The sequence below is a fragment of the Cheilinus undulatus genome, linkage group 8, assembly GCF_018320785.1.
Source record: "Cheilinus undulatus linkage group 8, ASM1832078v1, whole genome shotgun sequence".
NCBI classification, from domain to species: Eukaryota; Metazoa; Chordata; class Actinopteri; order Labriformes; family Labridae; genus Cheilinus; species Cheilinus undulatus.
The window spans coordinates 45,613,951-45,638,387 of record NC_054872.1 but is presented as its reverse complement, the minus strand read 5'-3'; the positions used below and the strand labels follow the sequence as shown (position 1 = coordinate 45,638,387).

At 39.5% G+C, this 24,437-nt stretch overlaps 1 protein-coding gene across 1 annotated transcript in view; it reads left to right on the top strand.

The window, feature by feature from the left end:
- The first annotated feature begins 594 nt into the window (after positions 1 to 594).
- Positions 595 to 24,437, top strand: part of vwdel (von Willebrand factor D and EGF domains-like) — a 41,496-nt gene continuing 17,653 nt past the window's right edge. The window contains exons 1-15 of the mRNA XM_041793473.1: positions 595 to 793; positions 5,274 to 5,464; positions 6,761 to 6,992; positions 9,705 to 9,779; positions 11,088 to 11,317; positions 12,282 to 12,371; positions 13,191 to 13,338; positions 13,504 to 13,718; positions 14,236 to 14,309; positions 14,450 to 14,723; positions 15,025 to 15,221; positions 16,815 to 17,689; positions 19,810 to 19,946; positions 20,601 to 20,765; positions 21,393 to 21,497. Of these exons, the coding sequence (XP_041649407.1) occupies positions 718 to 793; positions 5,274 to 5,464; positions 6,761 to 6,992; positions 9,705 to 9,779; positions 11,088 to 11,317; positions 12,282 to 12,371; positions 13,191 to 13,338; positions 13,504 to 13,718; positions 14,236 to 14,309; positions 14,450 to 14,723; positions 15,025 to 15,221; positions 16,815 to 17,689; positions 19,810 to 19,946; positions 20,601 to 20,765; positions 21,393 to 21,497 (3,084 nt within the window). The 5' untranslated portion in view covers positions 595 to 717. The remainder of the gene's footprint in view (positions 794 to 5,273; positions 5,465 to 6,760; positions 6,993 to 9,704; positions 9,780 to 11,087; positions 11,318 to 12,281; positions 12,372 to 13,190; positions 13,339 to 13,503; positions 13,719 to 14,235; positions 14,310 to 14,449; positions 14,724 to 15,024; positions 15,222 to 16,814; positions 17,690 to 19,809; positions 19,947 to 20,600; positions 20,766 to 21,392; positions 21,498 to 24,437) is intronic.

The following is a 24,437-nucleotide window of genomic DNA, read 5'->3' as shown; positions in this document are numbered from 1 at the left end:
GGTGTCAGTGATTGCATGTGTTCAGAAAAGCCTTTTAGAAATGATCATAACTACCCCTTTCCTCTCATTGGTTTGCTTTTTTAGCTCATAATGAAGCATACTGAGCCCATTAACTGACCAGAGAAAAACTCCTGATGAGAGCTTTAACTGTCACATTTTCATAAATGCACTTAGAACTCACCAGTGCTTTTTAAAATAAAATGTCAAAATGTGAATTTTTCACAATGTACTCATACTTCAGAGATATCACAACGTATTGGTTGAGAAAATCTGCAAAAGAAAACAAATATATTGAATGGTATTTTCTTAAGCTTTTTGCTGATCGATTTCAAACTTTGAGAATAATATCAGTGTCTTCGGTCTGTAGCTGTCCCAAAGCTCTGATGCAGATGTGTGCAGAGGTGCTGTGGGTCTGGGTCATGAGAAGGTGTATCACTGATGCCCCTCCTAACTGTGATGCTGCAGCCTGCAGCTGACTGAGGTCAGCCGCTGCTCTCTGGTGTCTCAGACCAAACGACAGCCTCCTCTGTACACAAGTGACTCCACTAGGAACAAGATAGCATTAGCACTAGCTAAGAGGATTAATAACTTCACTTGCTTGGATTTGGGAATACCTAACGACGATCAAGCTTTGTTTTATTAAAAGGACTCTCGGTGCTCGCGCTCAGTGCTCGCGCTGTTTGGGTTTGGAAGTCGCGCGCTGGCTCGTGCAGGACGATGAGACTTGAAACCGTTTTCAAACTTCTACAGTGCGTGCTGTTTTTACATCTTAACACAAAGCACGCTCAAACAGGTAGGAGCTGGTTCAGAAACTACTACTTTATAAACTTTGACTGGCGTGGGTAATGTTTACACATGACTTATTTCTATGGTGAGGGTGAATGACAGCGTTTTCTACAGTTATTGATCAATTGCGGATGGATAGATAAAACCTGATTGAACGAACTGTAGTCATTTGAATTCGCTGATAGTCTTTTAAAACTTTTGAGTATAAACTGATATTTTCTCATCTAACTTTTAGGTTAGAATCAGGGTGATTGAGACGTAAGGTCGAATAAGAGTAACATAAGGGAGAGTTCACAGTTAAACTGATAAATGGAAATGATAACTATTAGTTTTATCAGTCCTAGCTTTGATACCCTATAATAAAAACTGCGTGCTCTTATTGGTGTGACATCACGTAGGTGGGCGGGGCAAACATATAACAGGAGTTTGACCCTTGAAAGATGACATAAGCTTTTGCTAGTTTTCATCTTTAGGGCATAACATTGTCAAAGCTGATAGAATGCCTGAACTTCTGATGCAAACAGAATCAAAATGTTAGTAAATGATTTTTTTGTACTTAGGTTGTGTATATGTTGTTCTGTTAACCTTGAAAGGGTTTCAGTGGATGGAACAGCATAGTTTTTGATGATTTGGAAAATGCCAAACGGCTGTAAATCTAAGAAAAATGGTTAAAATTGCAAAAAAATAACATTTAATTTGCTTTGTATATTCCACATAAGTGGTTGCCTTCCTCTTTTTGTGTGCAGACCCTTCTCAACTGCAAGGAATGTTCATAGATAACCTACATTTGCAAAGCATTTTGCTTTTGCTCGCATCTATAACTAGATAGAAATGCCTCTTAAAATCCTACATGTCCATTTACAACAAATACATCATCCTGTCCTTGCCTCAATAAAATGTCCATGCATGTACCATTCCAGTAATTTTATTTTCAAGCACTATTTGAACAGTACAATAAATACAATTTATGGAAGAAAGGCTCACAATATAGCCTTAATCACTGAAAAAAATGTCTGTTCCCATCACCTAAAGGTTACCAATAAAAGATATTTCGGAACAGTTTCAACAAAATTGTCAGTCATGTATCTTTAGAAGAAAATAAAACCTTCCTTTCTCCTGAAATGGACTGGTTCCATCTTCATCATGTCTTGGTCCTTTTCTTTAAATTCATGGCAAGAGAACGCATAGAAGAAAGAATTCAAAAATCGCCCCGATATTCCTGAATTCACCTCAGCCTTAAGAAGCCGATATCTTTGCATCCATCCTGTGACTGTCATCCAAGGCCACATACCTCCAAGTCTCATGGTCAAAGTGAAGATGTATTCCGTTGTCATTGAAAGCAGAGGAAGGACTTCACCATCGTGTCTTTTCACCCTCGTGGGCCTTTGTCTCTCCAGTTGCCCCCCATGTCCAGCACAGCTCATGGAGATTAAAGGGACCAGGTGCTGCGAATAAAGATGGATGTCTATATGCAGCTCTGACAGCTACTGTCGTCTCCCTCAGCAGCTCGTCTGCCTGTCACCGCTCTGGCAGACTGAGTCAGGCTGTATCACCTTTCACTTGACCTCTGAGGTCAGGGCCAGAAAACATGGACACAGCGCACAGGAGCAGAAGCTGGGGGCCTCATGGTTACAACTGAGGTCCTTTTCTTTCCCGCTCATCTCACCATTGTGGCTGTTTGGTTTAAATTCTATATGGACACAATGTAAACCTCAATTCCCTAGTGACTTTTGACCTCCTCACTCACCTGGCATCACTTCCTACAGGTTGTAACCTAGTTTGTAGTCTTTAGATGTACCCCTGACATATAAAAAGAGATAAATAACTTGTATGGCTGAGATGTGAACAGCTCTATTCTGGTGTTTTCTGGCAAAAACCATGATATCGTCTGGCTCGGTTTTGTCTTAAAAACAATATTTTACATTGGGTTCTCAGAGTCCTACTACTGTGCACGCAGACACAAGGATATCAACACTCACTGGATGAATGGGCCGGTGGACTTTCTCTATCCCAAACTGGGAAGTTGTATGTACCATATGACCTGTCAAGGCAAAATATAATCAAAAGTTTTTAACATACTTAATCTATCCTGTCCACTGAATATGACCATTCAATGTTATTGAATAATCCAGAAAAGGCTAACAGATGACATGCAGCTTTGATGCCTCTGTGCCAGTACCAGCCAGGGCTGAAGGCAGTATATTTTCAGGTTGTCTGCCTGGCTGACCATCAGCAGTCTTTGAAAAATGTCAACTTAGATCCTTGGTCTCCTCAAATCCCCATAACCACCCCTTCTTCTAAGAAAGATTAGGCATTTAGATCAAACATGAGGCATTTAGAGTACAATTGGTGAGCTACCGCAGCATCCATCTTATTGGTTTTATTGCAGGAAGATGTTTTATAACCTTGAAGTATTTTATTAGCTGCTCTAATGATCCAGAAGCACTCACACTGTGTGTTAAAGACTCCCCCTTTAACCTTTAACCTGTTGACCTCCCCACTATCTGCAGCAGTTTTAGGACTTTCTTCAACTCAGGGATTGGTTTCAAGAGGATGTCTTTAATACTGATTTTATTTTTGATATATCCTGGAGATTTACTTTAGAATGACTGGATTGAAAATGAGATCTTTCGTTGAAAATCACATGTGATTTCAATCTGAAAAGTCTAATCTTTAAAGCTTTCGTGAAATGCTTATTCACGCAAAATGAAGACAATCAAAACATTATTTACAAGATAATCATTTTTGACCCCACCATGTCTTGAATTCTTGGAAAATACACCAATGATAATGCTTTAAGGTTTGACTTAAGCTCAAGTCTTTGTGATTGTGACACAGATTGTTTCTTGCAGCTGATTTTCTCATAGTTGTTAAAAGGCTCTGCAAGAGCCGTGTTATTGTAATTAATGTCATAAAGAAGGGGGTGTCTCATATGTCTGATAAGACAACATGCTTACATATGGGAACTAGAAACAAGAGACTCAGATGTTGAAGGGTAATGATTAGATAAGCAACAAGTACTTAAGATCTTTTCTGGTCCTGCTCTTGTTTGCCAATTGTGGAGATTTTGGCCTTTCTTTAAAACATTGTTCAGCTGAATGTTCTGGTTTAATCACCAGTATATATGAGATCATGGCAGAGATTTTGTGGAGAAACAGCATAACATCTTTATCTTTAAATTAGCCTCCTATGAAATAAAGTGGTGTCTGATGTTTGGCCTGTTGGACTTTTAGCCCTTAGAGGATGACGTGCGCATTTTATGCACTTTCCATCCTTCATTCTTTGATAATTTTGGCGGTGTTCATGTATATGGCATGGGTTCTGGCAAGATTGTGTGTTTTTATAGGATCTTGTTATTTCCAGCTCAGCTCCTACAGTAAGTCTAAAATACACCATTTATAAGCAAGTGTTACACTCAAGCTGCTAAGCACAAAGGTGTGCCATTGAAACTCATTCAAACTGCAATTTTTGATCTCACTTCCATTAAAGCATAATACATGCACATATTTTTATATCTGGGTGTCAATCTGGGCATTGCCTTGGAATTGATCATTTTTACTACCCTCCATCAGATTTTGACCATGTTTGGCATATGGAGAAATAATATGCTGAACACACAAAAAATAATAATGCATAAAAATCAATGTTTATCATTAACATATCCCATGCTGTAATAATTCAATACAAAAATGTTTTGCATGTAGTTTATTGCAAATAATTCTTTTTTTTTCTGTTTTTTTTTTCACCAAAAATATGGTGATATCATGACAAATTAACAATGTATGAATATTTGATATCATTAATTAGGTCAGTTGCATGTGCAAACCATAAGCTCAATGAAAGTAGAATAAAAAAATATTATGATTTTTATCGCAATTATATGAAAAGCCCATTTTTTTTGCACTTAGCAGCTTGAGAGTGAATTTGTGACATTGTACAAAAATTCAATCTTTTTTTTTTTTTCATCAGAAAACATGGTGGCATCATGACAGAACACTGGCTTTCAAAGGGTTAAAATCTTTAAAAATGTATGAATATATGATATCATTAGGTCAATTATATGTGAAAAACAGTAGCTGAATGAAAGTACAATCAAATTTAATGTATTTTTTTTATAGCTACCATATTAAAAGCACATTTATTGCACTTAGCAGCTTGAGTGTGACTAATATTACAACAATCCCTAAGGGTTAAAAAAGTCTAGACTCATCCGATGAAACTATGGACAACCTTATTACCACAAGTGCTGCTGAAATTTGGTCTTCTTCAGACTTCTTAATGACCCTATTAATAAAATGCAACTACTCCTGCTGCCATTTCCCTGGTAACAACTTTGGTAATTGATTCCGTTTGTTTTCATGTGTTTAAATTAAACAGAGACCAGCCTGACAGTATTTGATGAACAGAAAGTTCTCCATATGTTTGATCATTGGTAATCATAGAGTTGCTAAAAATCCTTCATTCATGTCCTTTGTCTTTACTTGCAGTTCTCCCCCCAGAGTGTGCACCAGGAGGTCACTCCATCCTCCAGAACCCCTACCGCAGCACCACCTTCAGCTCCAGCTGGCTGCAGCAGTCGGCCCTGCAGGACTTCATCTGCGACCACTCCCTCGCTCCGGGATGGTACCAGTTTCAGATTTTTGACAAGCCGGCGAGCATGCCCACCCAGTGTGTGGAGGTATATGATCTCTTCTATTGCAAAATATCTTTTAAAGATAAGACTGAATGATTACACAGTGCCATCTGAAAACATGTGTTGTTTATCTTTAACATTAGGATGATCAACTTGGACAAATAGTGGGATTATTTTCCTCATGTTTTAGACAACCTTTGGTGTCTGTTAAATTCACTGATGTCTTCTTTGCTTCGTTGAAGGTTTCTGTTGAACTTGGAGGTACTATTCAAAGACCCCAAAGCAGTTCTACCCTCGTTGTTTTCAAAACTAGTAACTGTTTTCATTCAACATTTTTAAAGCTTTTTACATAGTTTAGCATTAAAAAGCTTTCAAAACTGTCATTTCAGTCGGACTTTCTCAAACATATGCTCGCTGTGACCGTAGTTGAAGTTCATAAATTCTCATGACCCTGACCCACATTTAGGGAGTTCTCTTTTTATCACATCAATCCCTTCTAAGACTGCAACAGCTGTCTCCTCCTTTCAGAGGCATTTGATAAGCGCCATGATCATTATATTAAAGCACCTGATTTCTGATTAGAAATGTAAAACCATCACTCTTTGAGATCTCTTTCAGCATTACCTCATGTAGAGAGAGTCTGGGGTAGTCTCTCTGCCTTCACCTGAGCGAGAAGATGTTAATGTGTGCAAACATGAGCACATTATGGACACACACAGCTATTATTGGTGTGTCTTGCATGATGAAGGAGAGAACAAGGAGAGCTGGAATGTGTCTAATTTCCTGCAGTGGCCTGCTGTGAGGAGCCTGCAGGATCCATCTGAAGTGTCAGCCTTGCTCTGCCTTCCCAGGGCACCGCTGCTCTCCCTGGGTGATGGATCTCCATGGGAGTAGGCGGAGAAAGGAAGAGAGGATCGCTGTGAACATGTGTTACATGATAAGAATGTCTTTATGATGATGATGATGATGATGGCAGATAAATGGGTAGATTTGGTAGGCCAGCAGGACTTTTCCAGAAGACATCACTGGGAAAAAGATATTTCCCTTTTTGGTGCAGTTTGTACAAGTGTTTTTCTGTTTCTTTGACCATTTGGAAAATTTGGTTCCTAAGAGTGCTTAGCTGTTATTGGTCTAGTAGGTTAAGTCGTTTTTAAGTGGAAGTCAATGGACTTATAATAACAGTATTTCTTTGTGCAGTCTTGTCATCAGAGACAAATGTTTTTCCCTTATTATTTACAGTGCACTTGGTGGGTTGTTTTCAGGAAAGAAAGGAGAAAAAAAAGTATTGAAAGAAAGAGCAATGTCCCCAAATTTTGTAAATATCTCTTTGTAAACATCCAGGTGAACCACTGTGGGACCCAGGCTCCTGTGTGGCTGTCCCTAGGTGAGGGTGAGTCCCTACCGGGGCCTCTAGAGGTCCGGCAGCTGACGGCCTGCGCAGCCTGGCAGCTCTACCCGAGCAACAGCAAAGACTGCTGCATGTTCCGCATCCCAGTCACCGTCCGAAACTGCGGAGATTTCTACGTGTACCTGCTCCAGCCGACGCAGGGATGCATGGGTTACTGTGCACAAGGTATGTAGGAACCATAGACTGTTTGAATCATGGATTCAGTCTCAGGGATGTCACCCTTTGGTTTCTGAAGAGGCGTTTTGAAGTCAAACAATGAAAGTTGATGGAAATGCAGACTCCACCAAGCTTTTGACTTCAGACAAAAAGGAGTTTAGGCAGGTCTGGTGCTACAACTTCACAACTTCCAAAACTCCAACTCCATCAACCCCCTTCCTTTATGGAATCAAAACATACAATTATTTAAAATCCCCTCCACACAGATTACTTCTATAGAGATATATGCTAATAACACCAAAAGCTTGTTTTGGTCCAAACAGGAAATTTGTTTATCTCTGCTTTAAATGGGCATTTTACTATGGGGCCTAATGAGGCTTTTGCTGGTTTCTCAAGTAATCCTCATGTAAATACTTCCTGCTTGATTGCAACAGAAAAATCTACATTTGTAATAATCCTTTTGTAATTAAACAAATAAGTGTGGGAAAAATGACAAGCAGCTTAAGTTTAAATGTACTTTTATTCTAAGGCTGGCTCAGACTGCCCAGATTTTGGCCAGTCTGCATTGTCTCCGCTCGTTGTCAGTCATGGGCCGGAATATGAGTGTCAGGAGCGATGAAAGCATTTTTAGTGTGACATAGCTGACGGCACATCCAAGGCGCCCCACAACCACTATGCGATAAGACTAGCATGTCCGATTTTTTCTTGCACTGTTGTCTAGTTTGACACCCTGACCTGATGTCAACGACTTGTATCCTGACACCTGCCAACAGGAAAGCATTTTCTTCCCATCTTTGTATCATCATTTACCAAAGTGACATTATACAATTCCCCACTTTTTCTTCCTTATGTGTTCATACCGTGAAGCTGCAGGTGTTAGCTAGGCTAATTGGGCTAATTTTCTTTACATGTTATATCATATTGATTCCTCCAGTTTTATCTGTAGGCTAGAGAGTCCATATTGTCCTCCTCCTGATACATCAGGACAGGTCCATAATTGTTTCTCTTTTTTTTTCTTCTTTTGAGTGCAAAAATCCACTAGTATCACATAGAGTGCTTCTGTTGTGGCTAGAATTGACACACTTTGACGTGCCTCCCTGCCACCTGTGAACTCTCACACAGTCCTGAGGACAGTGGTGATGTCAGCGTACGATGAGCGATCACACTTGTGGTGGGGCCAGTCTGTCGGCCAAGACAGGACAAAACAGACATGGTGTCATTGTAAAAGACCAAAAAATCATGTAGTCTGAGCCGGCCTTTAAAACACTTTGTTCTTATCACTCTATGAGCTGATTTCAACTTTATAGTTTAGACCAACTCAGATAGTTAAAGATAGTTTATGTATGGGCTATAACATCTATTGGTGTGTGCTTGGTCCCTCTCAGAGAGTCAGGGAGATTTTAGCTCATGATTACCATGTTACTTATACATGAATATAAAAACACAAATGTAGCTATTAACCACTATCGAGTCTAAATTTGCCTATAAAAACGAATGTAGAAATATAACAGGTCTATTTTTATACTTGAAATGTTTTCAAAAGTTGTAGAAGCCCTTGCCATCAACAGAGTAGGAATTGACTTGAACAAAAACCTTTTCTCTCATTCAGCATTTTGAAACTAGTTTCAGTTATATAGCATACAGCAAAAAATTGTAAGCTCCTGCACATAAAATTAACTTATTTTTGTTTCTGCATTCATCAGCAACATTCACAATACATCAGTTTTCCTTGAGAACACCTAATGCTAGCATCAGAAGGGTCTGTTTTTATTAAAATACATTATAGAAAAAAACTGTTTTTCGGCAATAAATGCAATGCAAACTATATTATTTCTGACTATTGAATTTTAACATCACATAACTGGCTTAACCACGGATGCAAACTTTAAACCTTAAACTTAGAACTTTAAAGGTTAGATGAAGGTTAAACATGAACAAGACATAACCAATCAATCATCTCTGGTGCACACTTACAAAAGTAAATGATAACTAAAACTTGCTCTTCTATTATTATGAATCTGGATTGAATGTTTGAGGTTTTTAAAGCCGTCTTCATTCATCTCAACAGACGTTCTACTTTTCTGACAGAACAGATTAACCAGAATGAAGACTGCCAAGTCCATTACTTTCTCTATAAGGGCTCCTCAGAGTGTAGTATCAGGCTTACAGCATGGCCATATACCACAACTATAAAGATTTAAAGTCAAATTTGGATCTGTTTTTTGCAAGATCAGTAGAGTTTGCTTCACCCCTGAGAGTTCAGTAGCAACAGGACAAAGCAAAAATCGTCTTGAAAGTTTGTTCATGGTTAATGTACTGTCCACACTGATTCTCATAGATAGTTTAACATTTTATTGAAACTTTCCAGTTATAGAATTCTACTCGAGTATTGAAAAAGTGATGATTTGTCTATGGCCGTGCTTCCTATAACAAGTTCAGTTGCTTGCCAACATCTTTAAGACTGCTCACGTCTGCTCTTTGTACACAAAGATGCTTTGCTACAAACATATCAGTAAATTCAGACAACTGCAGGAACTCACAAAGTCCCTGAAGGATCTGATGTGAAAAAAGACAGATCTTCATTATAACACTGCAATGTAACAATGGTTATAAAATCTTAAAAGGCCAAGGTGGCGCCAGACTAAAATGTTTTATAATCTGTTATGTGAGTCAATTTGGAGCCATATTACATACCACTTTACTCTCCTGTCCTCCCAACAGAGATGTCAGACCTGGCACCCACGACGTCACCGCCCTGCGGCCCCGATGAGGTTGACGTGGATGGAACCTGTAAAAGTGAGGATCCTGCTGCTGTGTTTACGGTCTGCGCTTGTCTCCTCGTGTTAGGTCAAACACCAAAACAATCAGGAGGTCAGGGAGTTGCCATGCGGTCAGGAATGCACCGTCGGCCCCCTCGCCGCTCCTCTTAATGAGCTGAGCATGTGTCCCCGGCGTCCGCTGGGCCACGTCTCCATGGCGACGGCCCTTCAGCAAGGTCATGAATAACGTTGGGTTTCTGGAAAACCTGCAGAGGTGGGAAGGGACAAAAAGAATGAAGAGGGAGGTTTAATTAGAGGCAGATGAAATATTATGGAACATTTTTGTTAACTTGTTTTGAAACAACAGAATCCAGGTCAAGGAGGCTCCAAGCCTTGCTTATTTTCTTCTTTGGACCATGTTGAATATTTTCCAGCTTTTATGCATGAGTTTTGTTTTTTTTTTAAGATTTAATTTTGGGCCTTTTTGTGCCTTTATTAGATAGAGGAGTACAGTGGATAGACTCAGAAACAGGGATGAGAGTGGGGAGAGACATGCGGCGAAGAGCCACAGGCCTGATATGAACCCGGGCCGCTCATGTATATGGTGTGCGCCTTAAACCACTCGACCATCTGCGCGCCCCTGCATGAATTTTTTAAGCTTATGTGGTTGGTGTAGCTACATGTTTTGACAAATAAAGACATGTATGAATTAGAGGCATTCAAGTGCATTTACTCTCAATACGGTGCATGAATAAAAAGGAGAAGAAGCAGTAAAAAACAAAACTCTACCTAGATTTACCTAGCAATAGGTCTACCTATTTATGATGCTCACAAATAAAGATGGAGGTCATTTCATAGGTTTAACTAAATGATTCAGGTTTTAGGGCAGGGGTCACTGAGTGGCGGACTGCGTTCCGGGTTCGGACCTGGACGTACAATCATTAGATTAAAAGGGAACTTTAAATTTGACAGGGCGTGTCCATTTTAACCGGCACAGCTATTCTAGGATTTATGGTAATGGGTTTGCAGATCAGGAAATGCACAGATCAATTGCATGCAAGTTAAGCCATCTCATGTGACGCTACTTGGCCAATGAACTGTCTGCATTCCAGGGGGTAAACATTGAAACGCTACATATGAGGGACAGACGAGAGGAAGACAGAAAGAGAAAAGTAAAGGAAAGAAAGAAAGAAGAAAGACAAAGAGAGTAGACAAAAAGAGTGAGCTGAGACGAGGAGAGATTCACAGACAGAGAAATGGCGCAACAAGTCCCTGAAATTGCACCCACTATCTTTTTACACTTCAAGCAAGTTGCGTAAAAGTCTTTCTTCTTCTCTCTTGTCAGCAAAGCAGCCTCCCACTCCCTCTGCACCTGTGATCCTCTCAGAGGTGACAGGAAACACGGTCTATCTGAAGTGCAGCTTTGTGAGCAGCTCCAACAGCTCCCTGGGTTACGTGGTGGCCTGGTCTCGCCTCTCACCTGAGGGCAGGAAGGAGGAGCTCAAACAGGAGACCACCATCCAGACCTCTGCCTTCATCGAGCTGGACGGCTTCAACCTGCGCTTGGGAGACAAGGTGTGATGGGGGAGCTAGAGTGTTTCAGAGGGATGTTTACTGGTTTAGTTTTGTTCCAAAATGAATTTAAGGTCCAGTCCTGGCTTGCAAATGTGCAACTAAAATACTTTGAATTACTTTTTTTGATTTTGATTTTTTTCATATACACTTTGGGAAAGTTCTTAAAGATTCAGCTAAAATCTTCATGACTTTGCTGTTTTACTCTTGCTCCTCAAAACGGGAGACTTTCCCTGTCTCACAGGGGTTTGGAGTTTCAGAAGGCAGGGAAAAGGGTCATGTTGTAATTGGCAGATGAAGCACCGGAGTCCATGATGACAGTTTGTCCCTTTATGTATGTATGATGTGATGTGCATTTGGATGTATTCATGGTCAAAGAACAGTGGGGCGAGCAAAAAGAGACACACAAGATTGCAGTGGTTATTGTGATGTAAACCTCATCACAGTTTCCCAGTAATTTGCTGCATTTACACATCAGCTCACTTCACAAAGATACCTCACCATGGGGTTGGTAGGAAAAATTCAGCATGAAGTTTGGTTGTAAATTTCTGCCATTTGCATTTACTCTTGCAGCTCACAGTAAAATTTTTGGAAAGTTTTCAGATTTTTGTGTAAGTGTGAAGACACCACAAGTTGGCAGACTTGTAGTCAGTGACTTCAGTAATTGATGAGCAGTTTTTGCTAATAAAATTTAATGCATTAATCAAATATTTTAGCAATTAGTCTTTCAGCTAACAGTGACTAAAATCAGCATTAAAGATAGTAATGAACTCGTTTGTTGTACCGTGCTCTGTCCATGTGTGTGAACTGGTCTTAACAGTGAAACCTGATATGAATCCAAGAATTTTCCCTTTTATGTACTTTGTTTAGGATCCTTCTGCTCTTTCTCCCTCTTTCTTTACATTACATCTATATTGAAAGACATCTTTTTAGAAATATGTCACATTTCTCTCTTGTCCTCCTGCAGATTTACTGCTCCTGCTCCAGCTTCTACTTAGACTCTCCTGATGCTCACAGCGCCTCAGTGGAAAGCCTGGAGTTCTTTGCTGGGATAAGGGTACAACACTTTATATTACATTGTGCTATGTTGTTTAAGGAACAAAAAGATTCAATTTATGGTTAGAGTTATGTTGGTTAATTTGCATGTCATGGAATTTATATATGCAATAAATATATAATATGAATATATGCAAGGGCTTTACAACAACAAAAGTAAAAATAACCATACTTTTTATGGGTAAAATTTCAAATGTAATCAGTGTTTTTGGCATTTATCTCTGCCCGTTTATGAGAAGGACTTGTAAGACAAGGTTGATGTCTATGCATGGGCTGTAGTCAGAGGAAGATTAGTTTATTTAAGCATAACAAAATTAGAGTTATAGGAAAAAGTTTGAATTGATTGGTCCAAGGTTTGTAGGCATAAGTATTCCTATGTTATTTTTGATATTATGATGGTAAATTATTATAATAGGGATGTTTTTTCTCAGCTGCTGGTTTTGCAAGGTAATATGTTTTTGTATCTAATTACAGAAATTAAAATAAATATGGAGACCCTCATAATTAGAACAAAACACTTTAAATTCAATACATTATGCTGATCCAGCTGCTACAGTGATTTAATCAAGTACTGTTTCCCTGTTTTTATACCCATTATTAATTGGTTGATGAGGTATTTATGATGTGGCTGCACAGATTTTGTGTAAAACAAAGTAAAGGTTACAGGATTACTGTTTTGTGATTTTTTTTGTGGATACAAAACCTTGTAAAACCAAGGATCCCTTTTAAATCCTACTCCTTTAAAATGTTTGTTCTTGTGATAAAAATTCTATGATATAAAAGACTGCACATTTTTATTGTGATGTTTCTTTTCATGCAGCTGAGACCAGAGAAGAGCAGTGTGTCTGAGGATGGGAGGTTGTATGAGTTGGTTGTTGAGAGCACAGTTCCTGTCCCATGTCTGGAAGATTCATCTTCCTCTACAGAACAGTGTACACTTTCTCTGAGGCTAGGCACAAGCAGTAAAGGTGAGGACTAAAACAACAACGCAACATATGACAGTTTTGAAAACTCTTATGGTAGCTCCATTTAATCTGACAAGAATAGTGTACTTTATGTCACTAATCATACCTACAACAGTTTCTTTTTTTAATCATGCACTTAAACTCAAGCCGTCTTGTTTTGGCTTTCAGGCGAGGCTTTTCTGGGAGCAGATCTGTCTTTGTCCTCCTGTGAGGTGGATCTGACCCGAGGCCCCTGCAGAGATGGGGTCTGTAGCCGAGCTTTGATCCACTTCAGCCCTGTCACTGACTTTGTCAAAGATGACAACAAGACAACCCAGATCTCTGTAAAATCCATCATTACACAAAACTTTCTCTGGAACGGATACTCACCAGAATCAGTGGAGGTAAGCGCATGAAAACACCTGGTGTATGGTAATGTTGACATAGTTCAGATATTTCAAACGGTTTCTCTCTATTAAAAAGTCTTTAGTTTTTACATCATGTAAGTTTTGGTAGCTTTTGCTTTCAGACTACTTAAAGACAGTGGTTCCCAAATATTTTTCACAAAAAATGTTAACATATTAGTGCCAAAAGTCAATATCTATTGCAGTGTTGCACTGATAAAACCCTAAAAAATTGACTACACGTTTTCCTTACCAAAAGACCATTGTAAAAATGTTTATTAAGTGTTTTATCATGATTTTACTTAACATATGGTAATGTAATTATGACAACCTCAGAGCAGAGTAAACCTCACACCCCCCAGGGGGTCCCAGACTCCAGGTTGAGAACCACTGCTTTAGGGTGTATATTTTCAAATATTAAGTAGAGAGGCAAACTTTACATGTCTTTAATAATAATCATATATATTTAGGAAACTTTTTTTTTAAGAAAAAAAATGTAATCCATATCTTTTATCAGATAACAGTACAGGATGTCCCCTCAGCATTCTGCTACTCCTTCACTGATCCTCACATCATCACATTTGATGGCAGGTACTTCAGTCTTGATTTCATTTGAAACATACTTTCTGTGCATCATAAGCTGAGCTTTTCTAAATTGTATTTATACATTTTGAATGAACCCCTTTAAAAAGAAGAAAAAACACAAACATTTCTTCTTTCTGTGTTTACAGGCACTATGAGAACTATCAGATTGGCACTTTTGTCCTCTATAAGAGCAGTTTCTGGCCGTTTGAGGTCCATGTTCGTCAGTGGGAGTGCGGCAGTGTTGTTCATGCTGCCTCCTGTGTTTGTGGCTTTGTGGTGAGGGACAGCGGTGATGTTGTCGCCTTTGACATGTGCAGTGGAGAACTGGGTGAAACCAAACCTCACCTGTCTGTGAAGAACAGAGACTTGAGCAAGAGCGGCATTCGCATCACAGAATCCTACCAGGGACGAAAAGTCACGGTGAGTCAAGACAAGATAGATACATGACTGAGTTCAGTAAGCTGTCTGTTCTAGTCCTTTTTTATCTTTTGATATAGTCACTAGTTTTATAAATCATTGAATTTGAAACATACAGCACATATTTTATTTTGTTATACTTTACAAGCCATTGTATATAGGGGGACAAACCAAGTGACATTTAATTCAAATAAAACCTCCTTTAAAAGCTTTTTGCCAGAGTTGAAAAGTAGCAGGCTGCTTGTACATGAAGTAATCCTGATATCTTTCTTCATCTGATTTTCCTACATGATTCCTTTAACAGATGACCTTTTCATCTGGAGCGTTTGTTCGAGCAGACGTGTCTGACTGGGGAATGAGTCTGACATTAAGAGCCCCTGGTTCAGACCGGGGCCACACCGAGGGCCTGTGTGGGACATATGATGGTCAGCCAGACAATGACTTTCAATCAGTAGAGGGTGTTATACTAGAGGATCAGCACGCTTTTATCTCTGCATGGAGGTTAGTGATTCCTTCATTTTGAAGGTGGCTTTGTAAAAAGTTTTACTTTGACAAGTTTGATTTAGACTTGTCATCTCTGACTCGACATGTACTAATACCTATCATTTCATCCTTGTTTTTTGCCATTTTCCTGTTATTTCCTATAAAATTGCATGCCAACTGCCAGAAACAGCCTATTCAGGCCAGAGATATACTGTACTTCCAGTTATGAGGATGCAGCAGGTGCATGCATCCTCTATTAGTTTGACAGACCAGCCGTGCACGTCCTGAAAAGTTATTGCAATGCAGGTTAAAGATGCTGTATGTATGCACATCAATAAGCAAGACAACCACAATTCTCCACATACTGTATGTACAATGTGTCTTTGACACTGCATAGAGACCAAAATGTCTAACTAGCTGAGAACAGATAAATTCAGTTTTGAAGTCGATCTTTAACTCTCACATAATTCGGCCAGTAATCTCACGTTGTAGTTTGTTTTTAAGCATTTATTATGCAACATAATATGTTTGGTGTCAGGCTCCAACTAAATCACTCCTCACAGATTTAACATATACAGAATTTGAGGAGTGATAAGATAACAGCTCAAAACCCCAGTCAGAGCCCACAGGTGGATGCTGGGGTGGAGGTGGGTTGAAGGCGAGCATGTCAGGTGTGAATAATTGCACTCGAGATTATTGACAGAACAAACTCGCTGGCTTAGTTTCATTTTCTGTGACTGTGGAAATTGATGATTTCCAGCTGTTTATTATGTATGTTCAAAAACATGTCTGATGAATATATTTTGGAAATATATTCATCAGACATGCTTTTGTCAGCTCCTGGAACAATGACACTTACAGACAGTCAGCTGAAGGTCACCAGTTAACACAGTCACTAATTAAACAAGTGCACCAGGGGCGTTATGTTCGTTCTCTGAGGAAAATGTTTTAAAAATTAAGTGCACATGGTTTGTTCTGACCACCAGCGTGGTTTTCAGCTGGTGGGTTGGGATCCAAAGCCATTTTCAGTGGGTCATGGATGTGTTTGGAAAAAAATATGGCATAAAATCTTTTATTTTGAAGGACATGCCTCTGTCTCTTTGGTCCATTGCATTTTTGGTTCCTTTTAATGTTCAAACTGCCCCATTTCATATGAAAAAAGTGTGGGATTGCTTTGAATGAGAGGTAGGCCTTGATGATGCTACTGTCCACCGGTTGTCATGTTACCTAATTCCAACCAGTGCATGTCATCAGTCTATGAGAAAGAGCATTCCCTATCCTTCCTACTGAATTTTGACTGTTCCCCTCCTTCAACAGCATTCACTATCATTCTGTTTTGAAATGTCTTCAAATTTTTTGTATATGAGAGCGAAGTATCTTTTTTCTTGTTCAGAAAACCTCAAAAACTGGTCACCTTTGCAAAAGGTCACAGATGTTTTTAATGTGTCAGTTGTATGTATATAATTTGATAGATTGCATTTCTTCTGCACTGCTAATCAATGAATCAAATACAGCAGCCTAGAATCGCTGATCAAGTTGTTACTGCACTGTCAAAATCCTCCTGTCACACCCTGTTTCTGCTCGCTAACATCTTCTCCTCTCTTCTCTCAGACTCCCTCCAGGCAGCAGCCTGTTTGACACCCTGCCATCCCACCTGACTCCCTCGAGCACCCGCAGGTTCTGTAACTGTCAGACTGAGCCGCGCCCTTCATCCCCCAGAGCCCGATCTCAACAAGTCACCTCCTCTGCCTCCACCTGCTCTCATCATGGCAACGTGCGTCTCTCCGGTGTGATCCCCACTCTGGATGTCACAGCTGAGTACATCAGCTCAGTGGAACTGCTCAGAGGTGACGGAAATGACAGACAGCCGCTGCCTCCAGGACAATCCAGCCACATCACACAGAGTGGAGGTCGTGATGCTCGGCAGCTTGAAAGAAGCTTCCTGTCTAGGGACAGAGCTTCAGTATCAGCACGCCGGCAGCACAGAAGCAGGCGGCAGACCCACCGTTTTGTTTCTAACTCTCCTCATCAAAGCCTCAGCCAGTCTGATCTGGAGGGCTTCTCCTACTTTTTCCCAGAGGATCATGAAGCTGCAGTGTCGGCTGACTCCTCACTCACCTGGCCCACACCCTCCGGCCTGACCGAGCAGCAGGCCAGGTCTCAGTGCCAGCAGGCTGTGGCAAACTCTAGCATGGCGTCAAGCTGCAGGCGTCTGTTAGAAGAGCCGATAATAAGCAGTGCTGTGGCTATGTGCGTTATAGACCTGCAGCTGAAGGATGAGCTGTCATGGCTGAATGCAACATTACCTCTGCTGGAGAACGAGTGTGAAAGGAGGCTGATTGAAGAGAGGAGAAGAGAGGAGGAGTACCAGGATGTTCTGTCTGTACTCAAGTGTCCAAATCTGTGCAACTGGAATGGCCAGTGCTCGGAGTGGGGATGTGTGTGCTTCCCAGGGTTTGGCTCGTACGACTGCAGCGTGCTGGCTGGTAACATAAAAAACACACGAAATCTCAAGTTCATGAGGAGTCTTTGTTTAAGCTGATCAGCCAAAATTGCCTTATTAGAGATAGACTGATTCAATGTAAGGCAAGGCAACTGTATTGATATAGATCCATTTTTACATGAAGCAGGTCAAAGTGCTTCACAGACATTTAAAACATCAAGAGCATCAAAACAGGCCATTAAAGTGCAATATATATCAAAATACAAAATAAATACTAAATACAACACAGTATGGAAAGTTAAATAAACAGTAAAGAAATGCCACAGGTCAGGGCACAGATGGCCTGACTGTTTGGCCTTCTCCACTCTGAAAAGTTTATTCTTGAGGCCGACTTAGACTACACCAATTCAATCAGACTTTGACCCAACTGCATCGTCTCAGCTCATCGTCAAACATAGGCCCTAACTATGCATGTCAGGAACAAAAATGGTCTTGTAGTGTAACATGAATAACGACATGTCCAAGATACCCCACGACCGCGATTTAACAAGATGAGCATGTCAGAATTTTTCTTGCATTGTCATCTAGCTTGACATTTTGTCTTGATGTTTACAATGTGTATCAAACAGGACAGCAGTTGTTCCTTGTTTTTGTGTAATCATTCAACAGACTGAGTCCCTATTTTAAATGGTGCACCTTCTGTGATTTGAAAATCGCACCTATTAATTGCTCAGCCCTTATCTGAAGGATATCAAGTCTTTATTGTCCCCCTCTTCAAACATCAGGACGAGTATACAAATGCTATCCATAATCCATAATAGAATCTATAATTGTTTCTTGTTTGTTGATTTCTTCTTTTTCGAGCAAAAAAAATGCTAGCATAGCATTGAGTGCTTAAATCGAAGCTATGATTGACCGTCTTTTCCCGCCTGTGAACTCGCTTACAGTCACAGAAAAAGTGGTCAGGATCACCCTTGCAGTGTGGGCAGGCTATTGGCCAAGTTGGGACAAGATTTTTGTTGCGAAGTCTGACATGATGCAGATGTGAAAGACCAAAAAAAAAAATTGTAGTTTGAGCCAGGCTTTAACTGTAAAATGTTCCAAACTCTACAGAAAAGGAAAACATCAAAATGAGAGATCATATCAAAAGGTTTTCTTTTTAAACATAATAATCAATTAGTGTATAACAGGCAAGATTGTATCAAAATCTGAAATGCCAAAGTAATCAGTACTCGACTGTAAAATCCATTTTTTTTGGTTGAGGTTGTCGCCTCTCTTAGATTTTTCAGTTGGTAACATTTTAACTTTAATTTAGAAATTAAATGTCTAATTCGTATTTGTTATAAAAAGTCTTTCAGAATCAAGAAAGCTGATTGTATTGTGAAGTTTGCATTACTCAGTTCTAGGGCTGTCAGCATTATGCATTATTAATGTGATAAAGTTCTATAATAAAGTAAGAAAATAAACTTTAATTATGTAGCACTTTTTACAGACAGCGGTCACAGAGTGCTTTACAGCAACAAAGAACAACACAAAAAGCAGAAACAGAGAAGAAGATATGCCATAGAAATGACACAGGTAAAAAGAGAGATTGAAGGTGGGGTCACATAGACCACCTTTTAAAAACAAAATGACCAGATGACATGGAGATGAGAAATACTGGAGACATTTTGTCCCTTCTAATTCAGTGAGGTTTAATGCATTTTTGAGATAGTTCTCATTGTGTGAAACTTTTACACAAATACAAGTGAAATGTTATTCTACTCTTGGTTTATTGAAGCATTTCTCTAACTAAAAGAAGAAATGTGGAGTTTGAGAGTTTTGTGTCACCCGTTTTATACATATGAATTTTTAGTTTTGTCTGATATGCCAGCTGGCTGGATATCTGTGCAGCAAAACTAACATCCAGCTGTTTTTAAGTGTTATTGGCCAGACAGCAGCTACAGCTGACAGTACATTTACAGACTGAAAACGAGCCAAAGTTACTAAAAATGTTATTAAATTGACCCATTTTCACACCGATTCATCTGTGATACACTTACCAGACATCAGTCTTTCTACATGTCTTCTTCTTTGATGACAGAGTTAAGATGTTGTGGTAAATTCTGCAGTCTGACAGTCACAGCTAGTCTGCTATTGTTCTTTGTTGTTGATGTTGTGAAGACCAGATCCCAGAGATCTCTGAGCTGGAGAAGCAGGGTCTTTGTGACGTCCGACAAGGAGACTGCTCCACCGTCCAGATCTACGGTCAGGGCTTCAAGGACTCCTACGAGCTCAAGTGTGAGTTTGTTAAAGAAAAGGTACTTCACTTTTTCACATCCTTTTCTGTCGGTCTGCCATTTCTTTGATGTTCATGGATACCAACTCAAAAGTATAATGCGTGAAAAAATATTTGTTCCCTTCCTGATTTTTATTTTTCTGCATATTTGTCCCACTTAAAGTTTTTTGATCTTCAAAACAATTTAATATTAGACAACATAACCTGATAAAATTCAAAATGTAGTTTTGAATGATGACTTTATTTATAATACACCTATCAGTTTAATGTGTAATGTTGGACAAACTGATGGGACTTCGTTGCCAAACATCAGGGAAAATATTGGGGAAGTCTTACACCAGAAGAAGTACTTGGAAAAATATCACAATTGATGCATCGCCATAATTTGTCAATTTAATTTTAAGTATGCTATGACCTTGTTCTGACAGTTAAATCTGTTCACTATTGTGGTGTTACCAAAGCATGGACATAACGGGGTAATATCGGTACAGGAACTCCTGTTACCACCAGGAGTGGTAACATGTCAGAGTTTGATGGAAACAGGTAGATGCATGTTATATGATATGTCATATGTCATTGTTTCTTTTTGTAAGTCTCCTTTCCTGATCTCTAATCCCTCTGTTTTCCCCCTACCTCGTCTGGCTTCCCCCTGTCTCTCTCCTATGTCTTTGTCAAGTTTGTAGATGGAGATTGGGTTCTGGATGAGCCCCAGTTTGTCCGTGCAGTCTTTCTTGATGTGACAGCTCTGGAGTGCCAGCTCCCCCTGCAGGACAGCCAGACTCCTGCAGATCTGGACCTGGAACAAGTGAAAAACAGACCGCTGGCTCGCTGGCAGATTAAAGTTAGTCAGTGCTCTCACTTTTTCTTCATTGCATGATAGAATAAATCCATAATCTCTGTCTTCCCTAATGATACTCGTCTCGCTCTCTCAGGTGTTGTCTCTCAGCCTATTGTCCTTGTGTCTCTTTTCACTCATCCTTAAATCGGTGGAAATCTTCTCTTATTTGCAGGATATTTGATTATCTCACAATCTCCCCATACCATATGAGACAGTGAATTTACACTGAAGTGATGAAAATGAAACAGATGTGAGGATTGTTTTCATTTGCTGGCTGCAGTTGTGGGAAGAATTCACAGCTGGAGGATTTCACAGCAGTGTGAAACGGTGCAGACTAATTTTTTAACTCCTTTGCCAAGTGCTTGAAGCAAAGTGAAATGTGGGAATGCTTGTTTTTCTTCAGCAGTAAGACTGAATAAACATAAGAAGTATTAACACTGAGGCTGGGGCCCTTCTAGCATCAAAGTATCAGTAGTTTTATTGTTCCTATTGTTGAACTCGAGGTAAAATTAAACAAGAACTTATTCTCAGATTGTACCATTCAAGAAGGTATAAATGGCCATAGTCCAATTTACTTGTTTGATGCCTTTTATCAGTACTCAACAGTAATCTAGCTTCTTCTGATGGCAGGTTTCAAACGATGGCTACAGCTACAGTAATGCCAAGATCCTGACTCTGTACGACGGAGCCTGTCAGATCTGCAGCCTGGACAATGAAGTGCTCTGTACCCTCAGGGTGAGACATCCTTCTGATACAGATATGAATTCATTACATGGATCAAAAAGTAGACATCTCTCGTGAGATAAATTTAACCTCAGCAGGCTTTCCTTCCTCTTTATAACCATCACATCTACATCCACTGTCAGTCTCAGAGGTCTCTATCAGTCTTTGGAGTTCTTTTTCTCTCTGTTCTCTATCTGTTCTCAGTGAAATTATCTTAAAAGATTGAAAAGTAGATCTAACATCCTGCAGCAAAGTTTAGAATCACTGCCAACTCAAGTCTATGTGATACTGGAAACAGATCTGGGTAGACATCTTTGTTTTCATATAACATATCTATGACAGCAGCTGCCTTTCCTTTCACTAAGCAGGCTTGACTTACATTTTGTCTCTCTGTTGCTCCTCTTAGAATCAGCCACTCTGATTCAGAACACCTGAGCATAAAAACTTAATCCCTATGTTGCTTGCTTTCACCATACAGCCCTGACTCATCCCAGCCTACACATGCCACTTTTTCTTTTGTGACCTTATGTTTGTAATCAGTAATTATAATTAGCTATCAACATGTGTAACTCCCAAATTTGTCAAGGCCCTTGTGCCAGGTTTCAACAAATGGGGGCTCATCTAGGATTTGAAGCCAGGACCTCTGGCAGCCCTCGCCAAGTAATGCCTAATCACTAAAGTAATTCAATTTACTGAAATAAAACACATTTAATATTTAACTGTACAGCAGTTGTGTTGTCTAAAGTAGGGATTCTTAAACTTTTCAGACCAGGACCCCCACTGTACCTGAAGGTGGTTGAAGCATAGTTAAACAAAACTGTGCAAATTCAAGAATAGTCATGTCCAGAGACACAATTTAAAGGTTACATATTTTACCTCTTTAAATCAAGTTTACATTGGTCTCAGAGGTCCCCAAAGCATGCCTGTGAAATGTGTTGCTGAAAAAAACACTCCAGTATTGGATTTTTGCATGTCTATAACCCTCCCTGTTTCAGCCCTGCTCAGAACGAGCCGTTCTGTGTCTGTGGCTTTAAATGTTAATGAGCTGTCTGACTCCGCTCCTGACACCACCCCTCTCAGGACATGGATGTGTGGTTTAATGGATGTAGCTCTCCAGATTCTCATATTAGCTGGCAGCTGAGAACTTTCTTCCAAGTGCGGGAGGGCCGACTGAACCTGGGGGTGGGGCTAACTCCCCACATGACATCATGAGGGTAAAACCTGAGAACGGCTTATTTTAGCTCACATCTTCTGAAGGGGGGTCTGAGAAAAGGACAGGCCAGGGGTTCATACTTTCATTAGAAAAGCCTGAAAAAGTGTATTTTGCAGAATATGTCCCCTTTAAGATTTTTTTTTCAGCATGACTCTGATTTTAGCATAAATTATGTTGTTATTTATATTTAGGTATTTTTGCATATCTTTTCAGTAAAAATGGGTAAAATATACAATTTTAAATAATGTCAAAATGAAAATCTTTGGTTTTTGGCAGGCATCTGGCCACCCCCTCTCAGTGTCCCAGCCCCCAGATTTAGAACCACTGGTCTAAAGCAGTGGTCCTCAACTGGTCAAGCCCCAGCACCACCTCCCTTATGACAAACTGCCACGCAAACTTGTGAAAATTTTCAACCAATCATAGATCTTTGGAAAAATGTTGCAGTTTTGTCCTTAAATGAAACAACTGATTGAACAAAGTGAAAGGACCAACAAACATGCTTATGAACAAACATTTATATATATTTATACCATAACAGAACACCTGGTAGAAGATGCATACATACATTTTATTTCACATCATTTGTCTTTAAAAGTACTTCTGGGTTGTTTTAAGAGATCTTGTGAGTTTAATGTGTCATGGGAAAACAAGCTTTTTAATCCCAAAATAACAAGCCAAATTAATAACATTTACTCATTATCAGGGTAAACCAGAGAAAAACTATAATCTGTACCTTTTGCCCTTTTCATCAAATAATAATAATAATACTGTGATGAAACTTGAAACTATAATACCAGCCACCATAATCACGCTAAGAAATTTTGATATTGTTACCATAAAACCTGGTGTTAGTCTCACTTTTAGTACTTATTTTTTACCAGTATAAAGTGCTGAGACACCCAAAGTCATTACTTCAAGCGGAGATGCCACTGTCCTACGCTGCATGAGGTCTATGACGACTGAAAATTCACCCCATTCATTGTACTGCAAATGGCTGCTTCACTGCTCAGAATGGGCTGGAATACATAATGTCACAGACCAGACCAGCAGGCTTAAGCACCACTCTTTAACCGCTTTTCTTCCTCATTAGGTCATAACTATGCATTTAGAAAAAAAGCCAGATGCCTCTCAGAAAAAAGGAGAATACCACTGAGTGCTGGTTTGCCTGGAAACACGCCTCAGTAAGTAAGTGACAGACGGAGGAGGCAAAGGGGATTCAGGAAAAACAGACCGTGGCTTATATACTGGCAGGATATTGGTGACTCATATCCCAGATTTACAGTACATCTCTACTGCTGATACCAATATTATGCCATTAACATCATGCATCCTTACTGTGATTCTGTACTTGATCAAGGAGTCAGTTGCTGACAAAAGCGAACATATCTTTGAGAAATTGAATTTTAAGAAGAGTGTTCTCAGCTCTAACTATGATATATTTTAATTGTGTATTTTTATTTAAGTTTTGTACAGGTATGTAAATTTTATATACTGAGCTTTATTTTTGTAATGTATATATGCCTGTCTATATTTTTCTTATGTAAAAATAAAATAAAAATTTGATCACAAAAAGAAAAACTCTAACTATGATATGATATCTGGGTGATAAAGTGATCAAATACTTTGATTTTGTTTCAGGATACAACTACAATAAAGTCTTGCATGAGTAGACAACTTAAAATGAATCAGTAACATCAACTGCATTAATTTCTGCATAATTCTCAATAAATCTGGTTGAA